Source organism: Aulonocara sp. 'chitande type north' Nkhata Bay, linkage group LG13 (genome assembly GCF_057382095.1).
Source record: "Aulonocara sp. 'chitande type north' Nkhata Bay isolate Kocher_YH1m ecotype deep benthic linkage group LG13, A_spYH_male_GT1.1, whole genome shotgun sequence".
Taxonomy (NCBI): Eukaryota; Metazoa; Chordata; class Actinopteri; order Cichliformes; family Cichlidae; genus Aulonocara; species Aulonocara sp. 'chitande type north' Nkhata Bay.
In genome coordinates, this window is record NC_141356.1 from 9978735 (window position 1) to 9998358 (window position 19624).

At 41.8% G+C, this 19624-nt stretch overlaps 1 protein-coding gene across 3 annotated transcripts in view; it reads left to right on the forward strand.

Moving 5' to 3' along the window:
- Positions 1–19624, forward strand: part of slx4ip (SLX4 interacting protein) — a 34180-nt gene that overhangs the window by 5991 nt on the left and 8565 nt on the right. For all 3 annotated transcript variants that reach the window (XM_086258648.1, XM_086258646.1, XM_086258645.1), the window contains 4 exons: positions 4204–4293; positions 4596–4722; positions 15475–15543; positions 17049–17137. In XM_086258648.1, coding sequence (XP_086114774.1) covers positions 4204–4293; positions 4596–4722; positions 15475–15543; positions 17049–17137 — 375 coding nt within the window. The remainder of the gene's footprint in view (positions 1–4203; positions 4294–4595; positions 4723–15474; positions 15544–17048; positions 17138–19624) is intronic.

Consider the following 19624-nt stretch of genomic DNA (forward strand, 5'->3'; position numbering starts at 1 on the left):
TCCTGGGTTGTGTCTCTTTTTATCATCAAATAAAGGAAACTCAGGTGTGCTAACATTCATCCAGAGTGAAGGGAGGCTTGCATACAAAACACTTTGGTGCACTGTTTGTAAATAACATTTGCATTTGGGAATAATCAAGTTTCAAATGTTAATGTTAAGTAGCCAGTGGTTTGAAAAACTGGAAAACAGTTTTTTTGTGTGTTTTTTGCTTTTTTTTACAAGGGGAAACCCAGGTGACTCACAGCACAAAGAAAGAGAGCTGGGAATGAGAAAAATAAAGCCAAAGTTGTCACACCCACATATCTAAAGAGTTCCCCAGGGTGCTTTGCAGACTTGCAGAAAGAGTCAGAAAAAGAGAGAGAGAGACAAAGGGAGAGTTGGGATAGATGCAAGTTTTATTGAGTGAGACCGCATCTGCTGCCCCTTCTCTCCCAATGTAAACATCTGCGGCTGGTTAGTGTTAGCCTCTGAGCTAAGTGCAGTCTGAGAAGGTCTGGTTCTTACACTGCGATAGCAATGGCAAAGGGCAGCGAGGTGGGGAGGCGGGTGAAGCTGGGCTCCGTGCCCAAGTTTGAGCAGCGCAGGCAGGAGGTTTGGAGAGCTGGGTCTGGGAGAGAGATAAGGGAAGGTAAAGAGTGTTTTGGGAACTGAGTGTGACATAGACCAGAGCTCTGCAAACGAGAGAAAGTAAAAGAGTCATCGGGATGTGTTTATTTACAGGCAGAAAATAGAGAGGACCTTTCTTGTGTTGTGCTGTGGGCTGTGGGCAGGTTTAGTGTCTGCTTTTTTGGATTTTATTTCTCTTGGTTAACCTTTTTTTTTCCCCCACGCAAGTTATCGGTTCAGAAGCAGGGAGACTTGGGATAGAGAAGCTGAGCCTTAGCCTGCAGGAAGACTCGGTCCTATCTATTCAATATGTGACAGCAGACCACAAAAGATGGCACAATAAAGGATTTGGGATTAAGTAGCGCTTCTTGCCGCCTCTCGTTCAGCCTTCAGCCTCTGTTCATAACTCTAAAGCCCGAGCAAAGCAGAGAACAAAGCGGTGCTGGCCCACTTTAGTATGTATGAAAAGAGTAACTTCCTCTTGAACTTGGCCCTTTATCAAACTGTTCCTTTCCAACAACAGTGGCAGAAGCTCTGAGTATTTCCTTAAATGTGTCACAACGTAAAGCTCTTCAGTTTCTCAGTGAATATGTCACATTTAATGAAACCCTTAGGGTCCTGAGTATGACATGGTAGAAACTGTCACAGAAAGAATAAAATATGGAGTTTTTACTGATGGGGTGATGCAAAAATTTCTGTTGCCTTTTTACTGTGTTTTCTAAAAAACAAAAGAGAGAGAGAGAGAGAGAAAACTTGTGGTTTCATCGCTGCATCTAAAAAGTATACTACTCCTTGCGAAGATCTCACTTTAAAAAGACCAATAAATAAACATACACGAAGGTTATGGTTCGTGGCATAGTTCAGCCAAGAGATGCACTGGTCACTCTTTGTGCTGGGAGTTGACAAATTTAGGCCACATGATGTGATTGTACTCAGCGCCTTTGTGCAAAATTAAATTAAATGCCAAATTCTGCTGCTATTTTGTCTTGTCTGCGATATTCAACATAAATGTCCCTTGTAAAAAGCTCTAGTAGCTGTAGTGCCCAAGCAGCACAGCGTTGGCCAAGATATCAATACTTTTGCAGGTAATTTGTCTCTTTACCAAACTGGCACTTTTGCTGGGCAAATTAATTGGTTTCTCATTAGGGTGATTGCATTAGTTTGCATTCCTGACAAAATCCCCCGTTTCCGAGAATCTGGCAGAATCACATGCTGTTTTTGTATAAGGGCAGACCAGTGTTTATCATTAACTTCCAATTCCCAGTCGAGCCTTGTCTGCTGTTCTAATGTGATAAAAAGAAGTTAGTCTAAAGCTTGATACTTGTCTGGCTTGCAGCCCAAAGGACACTCACTCAGAAGCACATAAACCACGTCAGGGGATTTACAATGCTGTGCTTTTCTATAACGATCTCCCTCTGAACCCTATACTGATTGCATATTTTTAGCAAATTAATGTGACATCACACTTTTTTGTGATTGCAAAAAAGTTTGCATGATATTTTGTCCTTTCTGATGTCAACACAGCTGAGCAGGCAGATAACCGCTGGTCAGGTTCAGTCTCTGCCAGCACACATGAGATTGTGTGATTTTGAGCCATCTAATTCAATGATTGTAAGATTTTGAGAAAACAGAAAAAGTGCACAAGTCCAGTAGCCACAAAAATGTTGATAAGTGTCAACTGAACATTTGTCTTGCACATTGTCAGTAAAAACTAAAGATCATAAGGATCAAAGGGTGGTTAGACTGGATAATCTGGTAACTTGTATGCAGTGAAAAGAGTTAAGTCTTAGAAGTCGGGAACCAGTATACCAAAAAATCCAGTCTGCATGTGTCATCTCCACTAGCTGGTCTCTGTGTTTTGATTGACAGGGTCTGACCCTCTGTTGCTAGGTTTTCCCACACATGGGTATTTGTAGGAGGCCACCAGTCATTGGTGCGCAACTGTGAGACAAAGGTCAAAAGATGAAGAGAATGCTGATCTTTAGGGACGAGCTGATACTGACAGGCAACATGCACACAATTTAAACATGAGGAGCGGGCATTAAATGGGGCTCCGTTCTGGTCCATGGGGTTCATTTCTTTGTGCATGCATGCTATTGTATAAGAACCTTTCAGTATTTTTTGCACACTCTGTTTTTATTTTTTTAAACAGTTTTCCATTTGTAAATGTATTTTAACATTTAGACTTGCATTTTAACATGAATTGGCATGCATTAATGCTGTAGGGCTGCACATACTCAATACTACAAGACATGTCTGAGATTAAAACCAACTAGAAAGATTCACTTATCAGTCATGTGGGGGCACCCTCTGCACTCGTTTAGCTGTGGAAATAAGAAAGCAGATTCACTTCAGTTATTATAATACAGAAAGAACGAGAGAGGATAATGCTCTCAAGGGGAAAATAATGCAGAGTATTTGGCAGGCTGATTTGCTCACATGTAGCCTTTAATAACATTTGATGAAAGGTTCACAGCCAAGCTTTACTTTTACCAGTTGAGAAACAATGCAGTACTTTAATGAGCAAGCTAAGCTAATCTTAACTAACAAAAGAAAGCGACAACTGGAAAAAGTTTGGAGGTGGGAAGTGTACATTTGTGTCCAGAGTTAGAACATTAGTAGACGGTTATACCCCTGTGGGATGAGGTCTCTCACGTCATGCTGAGAGCATGCTGGATTGTAGAGTTTAGTCATCTTGTCTATAATACTATGCTTTAACACTAGCCCAGAGGATGTGCCTGCTTAAAAACAAAGCTTTCAGTGTGCACCAGTTTCCCCTGTTACTGAATGATCCAGTGATCCTTCTCCTCTTGTTACACACTCTTCAAGTTCCACAATGTGATCCTCAGGTCAGTGTCTGGTTTTGGCTTTTCGTGACCTTAGTGTTTTTGCACCGTCATTCTCATGAATGCTTTTTGCCGCATTATCACTCTGGGTTTTAGTACTCGCTGCTCCACTGTGTCATGTTGTGGGTGGTCTCAGTCCATCCATTACTTCCTTGACCATGGAGAGGCTAAGTTCACACGAGACTCACATCCATTTGCTCTCTGCAGAGGGCAGCTTTTGCACTCATGTGTAAACCATAATCAGGCTAGCTTGAGAAAGATGTAACAGCAACTTAAACAGCAGCGGCACTTTTGTTCCTTATTGCTTATTGTCACAAGGACATAGTGATTCAGGAATCCACCCTGCTGCTCTTTTCCTTTCTTTCTGCAACACACACACAAAAACAAGGTTTTATTACCTCTCTGATACAAACTGGGATAATAATCCTCATTTTTATGGTACATCTTTAGATTTTCCTGTAGCTTACTGTGTCCTCAGGCACTGTATTGCAGATATAATTTACGCTGAGTGAGGGGAAATATGAGGAGACAAACGGGGCCATACTTTTTGTAAAGAGATTGGTAGGGAGATGGCTAGACAGAGAAAAAGGAGGGAGCGGACTGCTGTGAGAGGCCTGGGGTGATGTTTGAGGACACAGGGGGTCATTGTGGTTTGTCTCGCTGTCAATCACCCGCACTTTGATTCCCTTTGTTGCCTGTGAGCTCAATGCCCCTCAGCAACCTGTGGCTATCCTTCCTCTTTGTGTTACAGTGTGGGAACTATGCTGTGCTGGTGGATCTCCACGTTCTATCCCTGGGCGGCCAAGAGGACACTAGCTGGTTCACTACGAGCCACATCGAGGTACAGACACGGGGAGATGGGCGTGGCTGTTATTAAGTGTGAAAGGGAATACATGGCGTCTTTCCTGCTGGAGACCTTTTCAAAAGGCAGAAGCAGCGTAGAATCTAAAATGACTCTGAGCCTCGTCTATTTTCATTGTTGGAGAACTGTTCCCATCTCCCTCTCAGCCACATGTGGAATTTCAGTAATCATCTTTGCCTCATCTGAACTTTAAACTTTACTTGTTACGCCAAATCAAATTTTGTGTTCTCTTACCAATTCAACATATGTTTACTTTACATACATTAAATATGTGTTTTTAGGAGGTTACAACCCTGGTTCAAGATTCTGTGGACCAGAGGGTTAAGCAGTATACCGAGTTCCTCCGCAATAGAAGACAGCCCAAACAGAAGAAGGAGCTGGCATCAGCTTCAGCCTTTTCTGTGGAAGGTAAAACCCCATTATCCCGACCCTCGTTATACTGGATTGTTTTCTCTAGCGGCAAATATTCCAGTGTTTATCAGTTTATATAATTTAGTGCTTTAAAATCCATTATTTAGCACAACACTGTGTTTTTCAGTTGTTTTCCTCCAGCACTGGTTTTAATTGTCATGTGCCAGTTGTATTTATTCTGTTTTGAAATCATTGTTGCTCATTCTAATGGCGTCATCTACGTCTTCCCTTTCCTTCTCCTAGGCGTGTCTGTCGTTAATTCTTGGATAAGTAAAATGGTTTACTTTGGCTGTGAACGCAGTACCATACTTACACACACAAAGCAGACTGTTGAAGTCTGTACGCACAATGCAAATTGGGTTACAAAACAAAGTTACAGGAAAACATTTCACGGCTACCTTGTTGAGTGGGTGAAAAGACAACAGAACTAGTTGGGACATGGTGGCTCCCTACGCCCAGGGTGTGACCTGTAAAGGCAAGAGCTGATAGGAGTTTTTATATTGTGTTGTGGTGTTTGACTTGGCAGGTCTCAGGTGCATTTGTATGCGCAAGACGCATGTTCATTAAAACTTCTAACGTTTATTATCATTCTGTTTAATGCGCCACTGGGTAGTCTGAGTTTATCTGCGCCTGTAGTTAAACGATAACATCAAAAACCAGCTGCTGTGACACAAAAAAGTATGTACAGTAAATATCAATAAATTATGCACAAATTTACATAAGTCGATTCGGTTTGTCCCTGTTTATGCAGAAAAGATACATTCCCCCAGCCATCCACATGCATGCCTTTGAAGCACTATAAACCTATAAAGCATCAGAGGAACCTCCAGCTGTGTGGTGTAAGACAGACAGGTTTTGTCACAGGTAGCAGTTAAGGGCAGTTAAACTGGGCTCTCTCAGCGGGGCAAGCCTGACTGTTAGAGTGGGATTACAGGGCAGTCGGCCCCATAAAGTTTCTCCTGCGGCTGTAGCTCTGCCTCTCACGCTACCTCCCACACACACACCCACACGCACACTTAGTCCTACCACCTTTTCGTAGTTTTCACACGTTGTGTATATGTACTCATTTTTCAACTTTCTGTCCATATAGTCCCGATATAGTACGACAGTGCGTGCACACAGGTGCTCATATGCATCAGAGAGAGTGTGAATCAGAAGTTGTACAGTGTGTTTGAGACACATATCCTCCCCCTGGGTTAGGTGTGAACAGGCTGACAGTGTAAGGTTACTGAAAAGCCTGACTCATATTTCCCATGACAGACTGACGAGAGACAGACATGTCTAATGATGGTGATCGTAGACTAAGGCTCCACGTGCGCGCGCGCACACACACACACACCCCAAATGGTTGTGCACAGTTTAGAGTGTGAACAAGGGGACTATCAGTATTTCAGCAGTGAAATATGCATGTAAAAATGATTAAGCTCCTTGCAGCTTCACCACAAAGAATGTAACCAGTGGAACATGACTCCATAGCATATCAGAGAATTTTCCCCTCTTACAACATGAAAAGGTATAGTGCCTCAAACAGGCCTACACAGTTCATGTTCTCTAGTCCTATTAAAGGTCTTAAGTGAGTGTAATGACATTCTTGGGCTTTTCATTGTCCCAAGTGAGGGAGGTGGCTGAGCAGTAAAGACTGAGGCTGTGACTGTGAGAAGTGAGCATGCAAGCAGGAGCCATAAAAAAGGGGAGGACAGACTATAGGCTTAGGGAGGGAAACCCAGCAAACCACAGGAGGGTATTAAGTATTGATGGTATCCATTCAGCAGTGGAGGTAGATATTAATCTTTCAGACTGTTGGAGAGATTGTTCTTTGTTTTAGCAGAGGACCTGTTTGCATCTGTTTGTTTTATGTTTGATGGCAGGATGGTCCTGGATATCAAGGGGTGAGCCACATGCGATGAAACATGTGCACGTGCATGTAGTTGCATATAGAGAAAGGTGTCAGGCAGGATAGTACTGATGTCTACGCCAAGAATAGGCAGATGGACCGTTGCGCTATGTGTGGGATGGTGCGGGAGGGGGCTTGTGGGTCTTGTGTGAGGCGGCGTTTGAGCTGGTGCCAGTGTAAAATCACAGGGACTTCCGCCAACAGACAGCAGTAAGAACGGCGTAACAGTCTCAGCTGTTGGCACTTCAAATGAGCCATCAACAGCTTTTAGCATTCCAAGACTCCTCAGCACAAGTGTCTGTATCGGACTTCTTTCTGTGAGTTATGGTATTTATGTATGTACGCTGTGCTGAATGCATATGTGTGTGTATAGCACCCAGTGAACAAGTCAGAGAGCGGCTTATCTCATGTCTTCTGTCAACATAAATCTAAGCCATTTCTACAAATCTCAGCTGCAGAAGCCAATTCCAACTGTCGGCCCCCCACCCCTCTCGTTTTTTTTATACAGGCTACTTGAGACTTCGTGATTAGCTCACAGTGATGTGATTTATTTATGTTTTTAGAGAGATGAACAGAGGGAACTTTTCCCACCAAGCATTTTGGCTCTGGACTTGCAGAATGGACATGGTAGACTTTAAAAGTCCAGGGAAGGGGAGCATGAGTAAGGCCTCATGCATTCTCACTGGTAGACCGTGTTCAACACACCCACATTTCTCATAGTAATTACAAAATGAAAATCGGTGCATAATATGTTCTGTGTTTTGAATGACATTTTTGTCATGCAAGATGTTATTTGAGTAATGAAAATGAGTGCATAATATGTTCTCTGTGTTCTCAATGACATTTTTGTCATTCAAAATGTTATTCGAGTAAAGAAGCTACAACAAAGACTATCCACAATAACATTCATGAAAATTCATGACAGATGCTAATACCTTGATCATCATGCTGTCTAAAAACATACAGACTTGGAAAAACATACAGACTGTCTAAAAGATTGCCATACACCACCTACTGTATTTCCTTTTCCTTTACCGGATTAAATATGATCCTGCACTTTCTTGCCTCATATTGTTTCCACTCAAGAGAATATTGATTTTGTAGACCATAATAGCAATATGTATGTGTCTATGGGTATAGTGTAAACTGAGAAGTCCCATTTTACATGGGTTTAGTTAACGTGCCATTTCAACTTCCCAAAGTACATTGCCAGATGTCTTTTGTCTACCATTGGTATTGAAATAGGCACACTGATCTGCCTATGTGAGGCAGAGCTCAGGTGTGGTTTAACCTGGCATTTGGAGTCCTGCTACCAGTCGGAGGACTTAGAGGCACTGTGGCAAAATGGTACCTAGAGTCAGTTTGAACCCATGAGCTGGTTCCTTCTTCCTCTCCCTGCACAGGTGCCAGGGCTTAGAGGGAGGGAACACCTGCCAGCCTGTTTCCCCATGGCCACGGCAGGCTGGAGAGGCATTTTCCCAGGCTCCCCAGATGAATGGTCACTAATAGCCGTGGGAGAGGGCTTTGCGAGTGCTGCACAGTGTACCACTGACTCCTTTTGGCAGGCCTATGAAGGGGGCTTAAGGCAGCCTGGACACGGCCAATGCAGGAAAAGCACAAGTGTTGCTGGATAGCTTTACTGCTGGAGAATGTGTTTACGAATGACCATCTCCCTTCCAATAAAGACTGCGGAGGATGTTCAGGGACAAGAAGGGAGATGGCTCACTTTTACTCAGCTCTGATTTAACTGTTGTTTGACTTAACCATGCATTTCAAGATCTACAGCCCAACAGTGAGTTTCTAATTAGGATAGGATTGTAGTAGCATATGACATTTTCTGTGCAGATATACAAAGCAGTGCACGCGTTGCTTGGGATCATTTTGAAGAGTGTTCGGCCTGGATGCAAACCTTTCTGCTTAGTACTGTGATGCTTCTTTTGAGGCAGACTTTTTATCAAATGTCATTAAGTGGTGACGGTCTGATTTAACACACTTTGTTGGTTTGTAATGTAACGTCAGCTATTATTATTTATATTAGCAACTATTATGTGGGAACTCGTCTGTAAATAGGGAAGCATGCCTGTGTGGTTTAGTTACCTGCCCTGCTCTATGTTACTGGGCGTGAGGCAGGCTGGGATTAAGGCAAGAGGGAAACGGAGACCTGTGACAGGAACAAAGGAATTCCAAGGCCTAGGCTGGAAATGGATCCTGATCAGAGTAGCCACTCCATCCAGCCCACCTCTCTCTCTGCTTGCTCTCCCTCCCTTGGCCCCTGCCAGGCAAGCCCCTTCCCCATGGTGCTTTGTGGTGTTGCTGTGGCTCTTTAAATCCTTTCTCTAAGCCTCTAGCCTTACTCAGCAGCAACACATAGGACAGTCCGACTCCATTGTTAACCCCACTACCTATTATTTCTCACAAACACGCACACTTCTCTTATTTGTCTTTCTTTTTTCCCCCTTACATTTTATGCATTTATATTTATTACCGCCTCTTCTCTGCCTTCCATGTCTGCACTTCTCTGCTCTCCTAATGCTGTCTTTTTATGTTTTCCCACTTTCCCTGCTTCACTTTCTCCACAGGGTCAGCTGTAGTCTCTTAGGACACAACCGCAATCCCCACCATAGTCACACCACACTCTTTTCCCATATAATTAGGGCCTGAGTCTTAGCCTGAGCATGGATCACATTCATGTGACTGTTCCCTTTTACCACAATCTGGTGTGGGAGACGGAACACACACACACACACACTCTGTTGAACTCATGCTAAGTGTTCAGCCTGACCAGAATGCCTTGTTGCAGGCATTACTAAAACATGTCAGAGAACAGCGGTTTCGTGCCCTTTCACTTTGGAAGAAATGGGCTTATGTCACGTGCTTTTGAGTTTTGTTTTTTTTGTTGTTGTTTTTTCCATGGACAGGTGTTGTTATAGTAGTTTGCCTAATGCACTGTGTTTTGTCAACACTGGTGAGGTCATAATTGAAAACAATATTGCATTACACTTTCAAATTGTACATAAAGTAACAGTTTCTAGTTAATCCACAATCACTTAAATTGCAGCAGTATAACTTTAACATTTACATAAAACAGCATATCATGACAAATTTCTAGATTATGACTAGATCTTTGAACTTTAGCGTAAGACGCTTGCATTTTTACGCAACAAATTCCAAGTAATGTGTATATCTACTACCCACAAGTCATAGGCCGCTCTTAAACGTTTCCCCTTGTTGCACAAGTGGAGTTGCAGCAATGCATTACCTTGTAATACACTACCTCCAACACAGGTTATCAGAAAAGCCTGCCGACAATGGCTTTAACAAAAGCAAATACAGTGGATAGTGCACGCTGACCATTTCCAGTTCATGTAGTGTTACATCATTTAACTATTTACAACAGATTATAATAAGATTCAGACCTAGTCAGAGGAAAACAGTTTTGTTTTTTCACTCACTCACTTTGTACCTTCCTGTTATCAATAAACAGTGGTAGACATTCCAGGTAGGAGAGGCTTCTTTCAATGAGACTTCAGCCCTGGTTTTAAAGAGTGAACACTTTGCATAACTCAAAGCCCCAAAATGCACTTATTTTATTTAAATGCAGATTAAGCAGATTGCTTCCTCACTCTGAATGCTCCGTTTGACTGCACTTTGGGAAATTTGTAACCTCGCGAGCTGCTTAAGATATAATGATGATTGAACACGACATTTTGTATTGTGACTTCATGTCTCTCATCAGATTATGTTCCTGAAAAATATATTTTTCCCTTTGGTAATTGTTCTGCACTTCAGAATGCTCCCCACCACTTTTATTCACATGCTGCATTATGGGTTGGCCTGAGCTACCATGCTGCGGCGTATTTTGTAACTGCGATGAAGGGGTCACCCAAATGTTAAATTGAACACTCATGTGCAAATATTGTTTCAGGTGGAAGTTGTGCGGGATGATAAGGCACAGTTCTCTGCTACGGCCGTAGTTACAGTTACACACACACAGAGTGATGTCCAGGAAAGCCCCCACTTACATATGGGTAACTTCCTCATGCGCTCTCATCCCTCACAACTCCACCCCACTCTCGCGCACTAAGCCTCGACTCTCCACCCACACTTGAGGACAGAGGGAGGGGGTCTACATCAAAGAAGAGATGTCAGGAGATCAGGATTCTCAGGCACTGGTGTCTGAGTGTCCTGCTGGTTCAACTCCTGTTCGTAAAGAGGTTTCGTGGGAATTACAGTTCTCCCAACATGCAGTCATTAGTTTTACATGCACACTAAGAATATGTTAATGAGAGAAATTAGGTTAGAGGAGGAAATCGGTGCCTTTGCAACCACTGCAGTAATCAGATTTTTGTTTTTGAGGCAGTGCAGGCATAATTTAAACATATAATACTGTGGCCTGTAGAATTCTGTTCATTTTGAGTTGAAACAGTTAAACTGACTGACTAAGCAGCTCTTTCCCCCCCCCAAGAGCCTGAATTTGACATAAAATCTTTGTTAAACTGTGGAAATTGGTTTCAAGGATGCATCCAAGTTTTGGATAATCAAGTAACTTAAGAGTCTGTAAACACAGAGAGAAAAAACTGAAGTTTTCCTCGTCACCACAGGACAGGCTGCTAGAAATGCCGATGGTAAGACCAAGTATGCTGTGTTTTCTATGGGTGTTTTAATGATCTCCTCAGGATATGACTGAAGTTAATGAAGTCTTTTCCATGGGTGCTTACCTTTGACCCTGGTCTGAATGCCTCTCACTCCTGTCTGGTCCATTTTACTGTCCTACTCACTCTGGGCGCCTTCTGGTTTGTTGACTTTTCTTTCCTCTCATTGTTTTCCCAGGAAGTGGTGAAAACTGCACTGTGTGTGTATGTGTGTTTCGAAAGCATAGCACTCTAGCATTGGTCTTTCTTCTGCAGTTGTTCTGCGGTATGTTACAAGATGGCAGAAGTCTCTCCAAACAAGAGGTTAAAATATTATCTACCACATTTCTAAAAACATGGCATACTAGCTTTTTTATTGTTTGATTTGTTGTGCATTGGATTTCAAAACAATTAAGCAAGGCCATCTTCTTTTTAAGGAAGTACAAATGAAACCTTTTAAAGTCTCTGCTCTGCAGATTTGAGTATTGCACCACTGTGGGCCACAGTTGCCGCAAAAAGGGGCCACTTATTCCCAGAGGAGGGACCAGCAAACTGTTTGTGAGAGAGAAACATGAATGTAAGCTTAGCACGAGAGAACCTGGGCAGAGGGCCAAGAGCAACTCTGCGCTGCGCAGGACGTTTCAACATTGGAGCAACAGCTGATGTCTCGGGCCGCGGCATTGCACTGGTTCCCAACTCCATGTCCAGACATCCCTGTCAAGTTTGTCCTGGGAATTGGCAAGCTCAACTCACCAAGGGAAAGCAGTGAGAACAGTTGTACAGCTAGACAAGCGGCTAAGAGGGCTAAATCAGAGCCTCCAAAAACAAAGAGTCATGAAAGTGCAAAGAAAGATGCTTGCTTCCTGGTCATGGACTAAGAGCAGTCAGAGAAAACAAAACGGAGATACAGATCAGCATTCCACAGTGGGTGATAAATGATTTGCTCCTTTGCTATTTAGGGAAAAACACAATATTAGATTTTGTTCCTGATAAAGAAATTCTGCTGTTAAATACAGACATGCTCAACATACCCAATCTGTGTGTTAATGCAATTTCCCATTGGGATTAATGGCAATCTATTTAAAGACTGTTGACTTATCCGTTATTATTACATTACATACCTTATGTGCACCAGACTCTAAAGGAACAGTCTTATAAGGCTGGAAACTCTAAAGACAATTTAGTGAGAGTACTATCAGTACCATATGTACTCCTACATTAAAGCTAACACCAGCACGGAGGTCCTCCTTCAAAGAGATGTGCACCAAGTATAGTGTAGTCAGTAGGAAGGACAGTGACTTTTTTTAAAAATTTATTTCGGCTCTGTACTCATGCGCATTCTATCTAAACCAAAAAGACGGCTAGAGCTTAAAGTACAGCAAGCCACGTTAAAGGAATAGTAAATAATTTTCTTAGGTTATTTGATAGGAAAAAAAAATTCTTTCAAACTATTTATGCCCATTTAACATTTATACATGCATATTTTCATCATCTCTTTCTCATTATGTCTCCTCACCTCAAGCCTCATCTCCTGAAGTCAGGGCTCCAACACACAAAAAAGTGTGTTAGCATGGTAACAGTACCATGCTAATTTGTGTGGCTAATACATTTTAGGCATCATTAACTGTAAAGGCTTTGCTACCAAATTATCTGCTTGTCATTATGGATAAGTGGATGTAATCCCGTATAGCTCGATGTTGGCAATTGAACATTATAATCACTGTTTTCTTGCAGACCTACTGTGATGGGGGCACATAGCCAGTAAAACAAATCATTATTATACATGCTGAGTGTGCCGCATTTCCAGAACTGCAAGCTCTCGGCTGATAAAACAATTAGTACAATTCTTTTTTTTATAAATAAACATGGTCTTATGGGTCTTTTAGGAAGGAGCTTTTTGCTGCAAAGAAGCAGAGTTTAATGCCAGCCTGCGCAACCTAGATAGAGCTGTACAGATTCTATTCACTGACAAAAAGACAACTGGGTTGGTCCCAAGACATTAGTCATCCACTGATGGCTTGTGTAAAAAATCATTTGGCCTGAGGAGCAAGAGTTTTGTACAGAAATAAAGGCTATGGTAAGCTGAGCTTCTTTCATCACCCCAAAGAAACATTTTAGTTTCACACAATTAATATTATGTAACTTTTGAAAACAAATAATGTGATGTAATGTGTAAGAAAATATTTAACCAATATGCAGTTTGAGTGAAGAAATAGCTCTTTACAGATCTCACAAATGTCACTACTAAAAGTCACCCTGCAGTTGTGCCCGTTAGATATTTGGGTTTTGTTCTCTTGCAGAGAGATTCTGTTGAATGTTCACAAATCATAGTTACGATGCTAAACATTTTCCAAAACAAAATTTGGTAAGGCTCAATTTATACTAATACATTTGATGGTAAAAAGCATTCCTGAAGGTGAAATTGAAAAGATTGTAGCCTATGGGTAACAATTTCCCCTGATTGTCATTAAAATACTGATTGTAATTGCTTAGTATCACAGTAACTCATAGTAACACACGTCCAGTTTCAAAGGCTCTGTGATGAAGTTCACGATTGATGGATTTTAGTCTATATTTATCATGTCAGACTGATTTGATTTGTGTTTCATAATCTATGTTGGTATTGTCTTTTCTAATGATGAATATTATTCTTGATGTGCTGACTCTAGTTGCTAATTATACCGCAGGCACCAACAGAAAGAAACCAGACATGATGCTATCAATCACTGGGTAGTAAACTTAAGAATATACAATAATATCTTGAAGTGTTGACACTGTTTTTGTAGTTTTGCCTCTGTTCACCACCAGATTGGATTCTAATTTAAACAATTAAGATGTGATTGAAGTGGAGACTTTCAGATTTAATTCAGGGGATTTAACAAAGGTATTGCATTAACTGTCTTTTAGTCTGGACCTGTTGTTCTTGAGTGTAATGGGTGGTTTGCACCTTGTTGTAAATGCTCTGTAGTTTCACTCATAAAGCCATTGCTTGATCGTGGACTTTAACAGTGATACACCTTCTTTTTTAAATTTTGTAAAGGGTTTGTCATGAAATAATGCACCAACAGGCTTCACAGACATGGGCATGAAACTAGTTGTAGTTTATTATTTGAAGTAGACTTGTCCAAGTTGTTCCAAGTTTTCTTGATGGGTGACCGTTAGTGTCACTACTGGCAGATTTAAAAAGACTTCCAAAACAGCAGCTTTTCAGAAATCTAGACAGCCTCATTTTTAGCCTGATGACAGTGCACATTTGAGATTATCCAGGGACTTCTGAAAGAGCCTTAGGTGCAAGAGGTCATGATTTTCTCAAACTTAGGAAGACATGTAATCCTTTAATTGAAGCGGGAAAAAAAACAAAACAACCCAAACCCAGACAGTTTGCAGAAAATGTTTTTTTTATATGTCCACACATGAGAGAGAATGTCAAATAAGAAATAATAGGAAGGTGGTGTTAAAGTTTCACATTCACTTTCTTATGAGGACAAAAAGGGTACGAAGAAGATATCAAAGGATGAACTGGCTTGGTCAGCTTCCCAGCACTGTGTGTCTGTTTGCAAAGAACAACTGCATAGCGTGTTAGCCAGGCCCTTGCTTTTAGTCAACAAATTCCTGCCAGATTAGGCAACAAGCTGCTGTTTCTGCACAGCACATCTTACATACCATGAAATCATTCCATGACAAATAGAGCAGAGACCCCAGAAATGGTTTCTGTGCTTGTGCCAAACTGGAAGGTCTTTTAAATTAAAGGAGAATGAATTGTTTCACACTCGATAAATAATTTGGCTTGTTTTAGCATGCTGTGCCTTAGACCAAGCATAAACTTAAAGTTAGTAGAAAATTCCAAGCATATGGAGCCATGTGCAGCACTGTTATCTGCATTAATGGAGTGTGCTATATTGCTGCAAAATACCCTAATGCTGTGGGGGTTTTTTTGTGTGTTTTTTTTTTTTAACTTTACTGTGATTCTTCTACTGCATGTGACAGCAGTAAGGCCAGTTGTGGAACTCATCATACGAGGGGCTTTATACTCACGTAGTGTGTCCATTATTTAACCACTTAGTCTCACTATAACATTTGCAGCTGTTTCGTGTAATGATGGGAAATAGAATTTAGTTTGTAATCGGTGTATCAAAGCATGCACCGTCTCACCAAAATGTGCCCACTGTTAAATAGGTAATACAACCTTTTATGTTAACTGTCTCTCTGTTTTGGTTTATACAGGTGAAAAATTCAACCTGGTGGCCAATTTTCTGAAGCGACACTCCAGTCTCAGATGTATTGTCAAGCAGGGTAAGTGACCTACATGTTTTCAATAAATCCATCCCCAGTTAGAACTCAGAAATAGACCTCTCAAGGGTTTATACTCAGCCAAATTTCCCACAGAATGAGTGAGGCATCTGTGGTCTGCATGTTGATGTTTCTCCCCCTCACTTGTTTTTATGTCCTGTCCCTACCTGATCGGGGTGTTGTTGAGAACAAGCGGCCATTAAGTGGTTCCCTTGAGAGGCTACTGAGAGAGGCAGAGAGAGAAGGATTCCTTAGCTGTCTGTGGAGGGCAGTGAGAATCTATCTCCATGGCTCATCTAATGCCTGTGACCCTTGGCCACCTTTTCATGGGACCAACATGGTTCTCTTCCTGTCAGTAAAGTTAATATCTGCTCCTTGGGGGAGGACCAGGCCTTGGCTGTTGAGGCAACGGTGACCTGTTGCTGGCTGAGATGACGGCTTCTCTCAGCAGGTCCATTACACATCAAATTAGACTCGGTCTCCTGAGGTCAAAGGTTGTGTAATTTGGTCCACTGAGTTGGCAGTACATATGTGGTTAGATCATTAAAAAAAATCAATTAGCTATAAAATGGATGGTGAAAAGTTTTTATCGTGGTTGACGAGACGGCTACAAAAAAACGTTCTTAAAAGGAGTTCAAGGCTGAACCACAATAGGTCTTCTTAAAGCTATGTTACGGTAATTAGTTGGTCAGAATGCAGTGAAATATTCTGATTTAGCTGACTTAAATTTCACTCCACAATGCCAACATTTTAAAGAATAAAGAAGGAAAAGCTGACATTTGGTGGAACAAAGACTGTAAAGTTTGTCCAGGGGTTGGCATTAAAGGAATGGTTACGAGGTCATTGAGACTAAATTCCTCTTATTTAATATGATTTGCAAATTCCCTGTCAATCTACTTGTTAGATTTCAAGAAGGCTTTTGGGTTTGCTTTAAATTTGAACTGGGATCGGGGTCCTTCGAAGAAAAGTTAGATTTCCAAACTCCAAGAAGTTCTCTGTCTAAAAGTGTCCTGAGAAATTTTCATTGAAGGTTCCAATTTCGCTTGAAACATTTCATGAGCTCTGAACTTTTTGTTGAGCAATCAAGCAGAACCCAAACCCAACTGAAAACAGCAGATATTATAAATTTAATTATTATTAGTGTCACATGTCATCCGGGCAGAGACCTTTGGAATATAGCTGGACCTGAGTTTCTTGACATTGTTTGGAAAAGCGGCTTAAATGATCTTTCCTTCTGAAGTCAGTGAGACAGTATTATTACTCCCAAGAGCCATTGTTAATGTAAAATTTCCTAATATTTCATGCTGTTTATGCAGCTCATAAAATTCAGCAATTATATATAAACTGCTATTTTCTCCCCGGTCTGAGGGATAGTAAATACTTGGTACTGGTAGATGTAAAAATTAAACATTGACCACAATTCCCTCTGTCTGAGTTTGACTGATAATTAGAGGTGAGCCCACGTTATTAACCAGCAGGGTCTGTGTTGTTTCTCTGCCTGCTCTCAGATTTGCGTGTGTTTCCCGAACGATATGTTGTGTGTGTGAGCCGTCCAGAAGATGCCTCAGCGCACCATAGAAACCCGAGCCTGCCCGCGGTGAGTGCTGTTTATACTCCTCTATTTCCTCTTCCAGTCGCCTGGCAAAAAGTCGTCCATGTGTCTGTGTGTTATTATAGGGATGTGCTGCCAAATTGCACTCTCGCTTATATATGCTTATCCTCTTTATAAGGGGTGGACTCTGAACCTACATGGGCTTTAAGGAGACCTAGTGAGAGGAAAACCAATGATCGTGGGAGGCTGGGTGAAGCGGTGCCAAGTCACGCTTTTTTGAAAAGCTCCTGCTCCCACATTTTTAATTACTTACCTGCAGAACTTTAGTTCCCTCTGTCAGTTTCAAGCATGAGGTTTTGGGGTTTGCATGCTCAAGAGAACCACAACAAAACCCTCTGTCCTGCGGTTGCATGTGCATTGTTTGGGTCTTTAAGAGAGAATTCGGTTAACTTTACTGTCTGCAGTTGAATGCCGCGTGCCTTGATTAATTGGACTCAAATAAAGTTGGGTTCAGTGAGTATTTCCCTGTAGCCTGTGCTGTGTAGACCAAGTTCAACTCTTGTCAGTGCCATAAGACCTACTGCTGTAGTTCTTTTTTTGTCCGCCTGTATTATAATCAGTTGTCCTTTGGTCAGTGTTCATTTGATCTCAAACTCCCCAGAGTATTCTGGGAAAAGCCTGTGGAGCCTCTCACCTTGGCACTCACATCAAGGACAGACATCTCTCCCATCACATCCCATGATCAGTGGCCTGATGTTTTTCTACAGGGTTTTTGCTATTGTTTCCCTTTGAAATGTCTCTGCACTCTCCACAGTTTGGCTTCCAATGAAAGCAGCGATTGTAATATTTTTAGTGGAGCAACATAGTCGTCAGTGAAAAGTTCAGATTGTGTAACCAATTTTCCAGTTCAAGGAGGCACTGTTGTCGATTGCGTTCCTCTCCTCAGGATGTGGTTCTCTGGGCTCATACAGTATAAGCTGAGGGAATTGGAGGGTGGGAGTCTTGTGGTGAAGCTCTCACTAGCTCAACCTCGAGCCCGCTTTGTAAGGGAAAGATACCAGACAGAGAGGCTGAAGTTTTTCACATGACAAAAACAATAATTTGTTTACATCCCTCACTCTGTTCTTATTTGTCAAAAAGGGAGTTTTTGCAGTTTTAATGCTGCCAAGGAAGTCAGAAATCGGAAAGGAAAAAAAAGGTTTAGACTGTGAGTCACAACTGATGTAAGGTATAATGTTGCTGTCTATAAATAATGGGGTGTTTGGAGTTCTGTGTCAGAATTGATATCATGTTTAAAAAGGGGTCTTTTATCCCCCAATTCTTGACAGCACAAGACGGGCAGTCTCAAAAAAAAAATGCCACATTTGTCCGTGTTTAGGGAGGTTTCAGGTTTGTTGTTAGGATTCAGTTTGTGTGACTAGTTGTGCAAAAATCTTCAGCCGCAGTGGAAATGTAGACTCATCAATAAGCAGTTTTCACAAGGTCAGGGGGTTATGTTATGAGGGAGCTAAGGTGACATCACTGAAAGGCAGCTTCTCACTCCCGCATTGAGTGTACTCTATTTTAATTTTATACAGTTTGTTCACTCTATATTAGTCATATTTTCAACTGACATTTTGGTCAGGAAGCAGAAGCATTTTCCTTCTAAACAGCCACACATGATGAGAGAAAAGGCATGCTATATAAAAAGGTGAGATTCTATTTCTATCAAACAACCTTCCCAGGAAGGGATTAGCAGTGTAATATGCAAACTATGGGAAAGAGCAAACTTAAGGGGGAAAAAAAAGGCCAACTCCAGCTGTTTTGGTTTCAGATGGTCATTTGCTGCAGAAACAACCATGATTGTCCAGTTTGAAATGCTTGATTCAAATGTTACTGGGGCAGAGAGTGTTCAAGCATCCGGCAGATGTTTTGGTTCAGACATACTGAGTGCCATGTCTGGGATAAATGCTGAAATCCTATCAGCCTAATTGACTCTGTTTGTTAGGCACCTAGAATCCACTGTTGCTATGCAGAGGTTGGGCAATTGATGCTGCTTTGTTTTCATGTGATAATGGAAAAAAGGCATACGCAGAGGATTTGAAGATTTACGTCCCTTCCCTTCATAAAAGCTTGCTCCTATTGTGAGTCAGCACCAACACCGAAGAGGGCAGCATGGGAAGGAAGATCTAGTGTTTATAATTGCGGCCGTTGTTTTTTAGTCAGGCACAGAGTGGGCAGCTGAGGTGAGTGGCGTGCTGGGCTGCAGAAGTTTGGATCAAAGGCAGAACAGATGTGTTTCCAGTCTCCCCCCCTCCCCTCCTCTTTTGAGCTCTGGACAAGCTTGTGTGTTTACTCGTGACCTCAGCACGCCTCTGTTCTTCAGAGCTCACAACAGCTAACAGCAGTCCGTTCCCAAGCGTCCAGTGTCTACTGACCTCCTCTACACCTAGGCCGAATGCACGACTATGATCTCTTACAGGTCCTCATTCCAGCCCATCTTAAACTGCTTTAAATGATTTACATGAAGTGTGTTCGGTTAACCACTTGTCT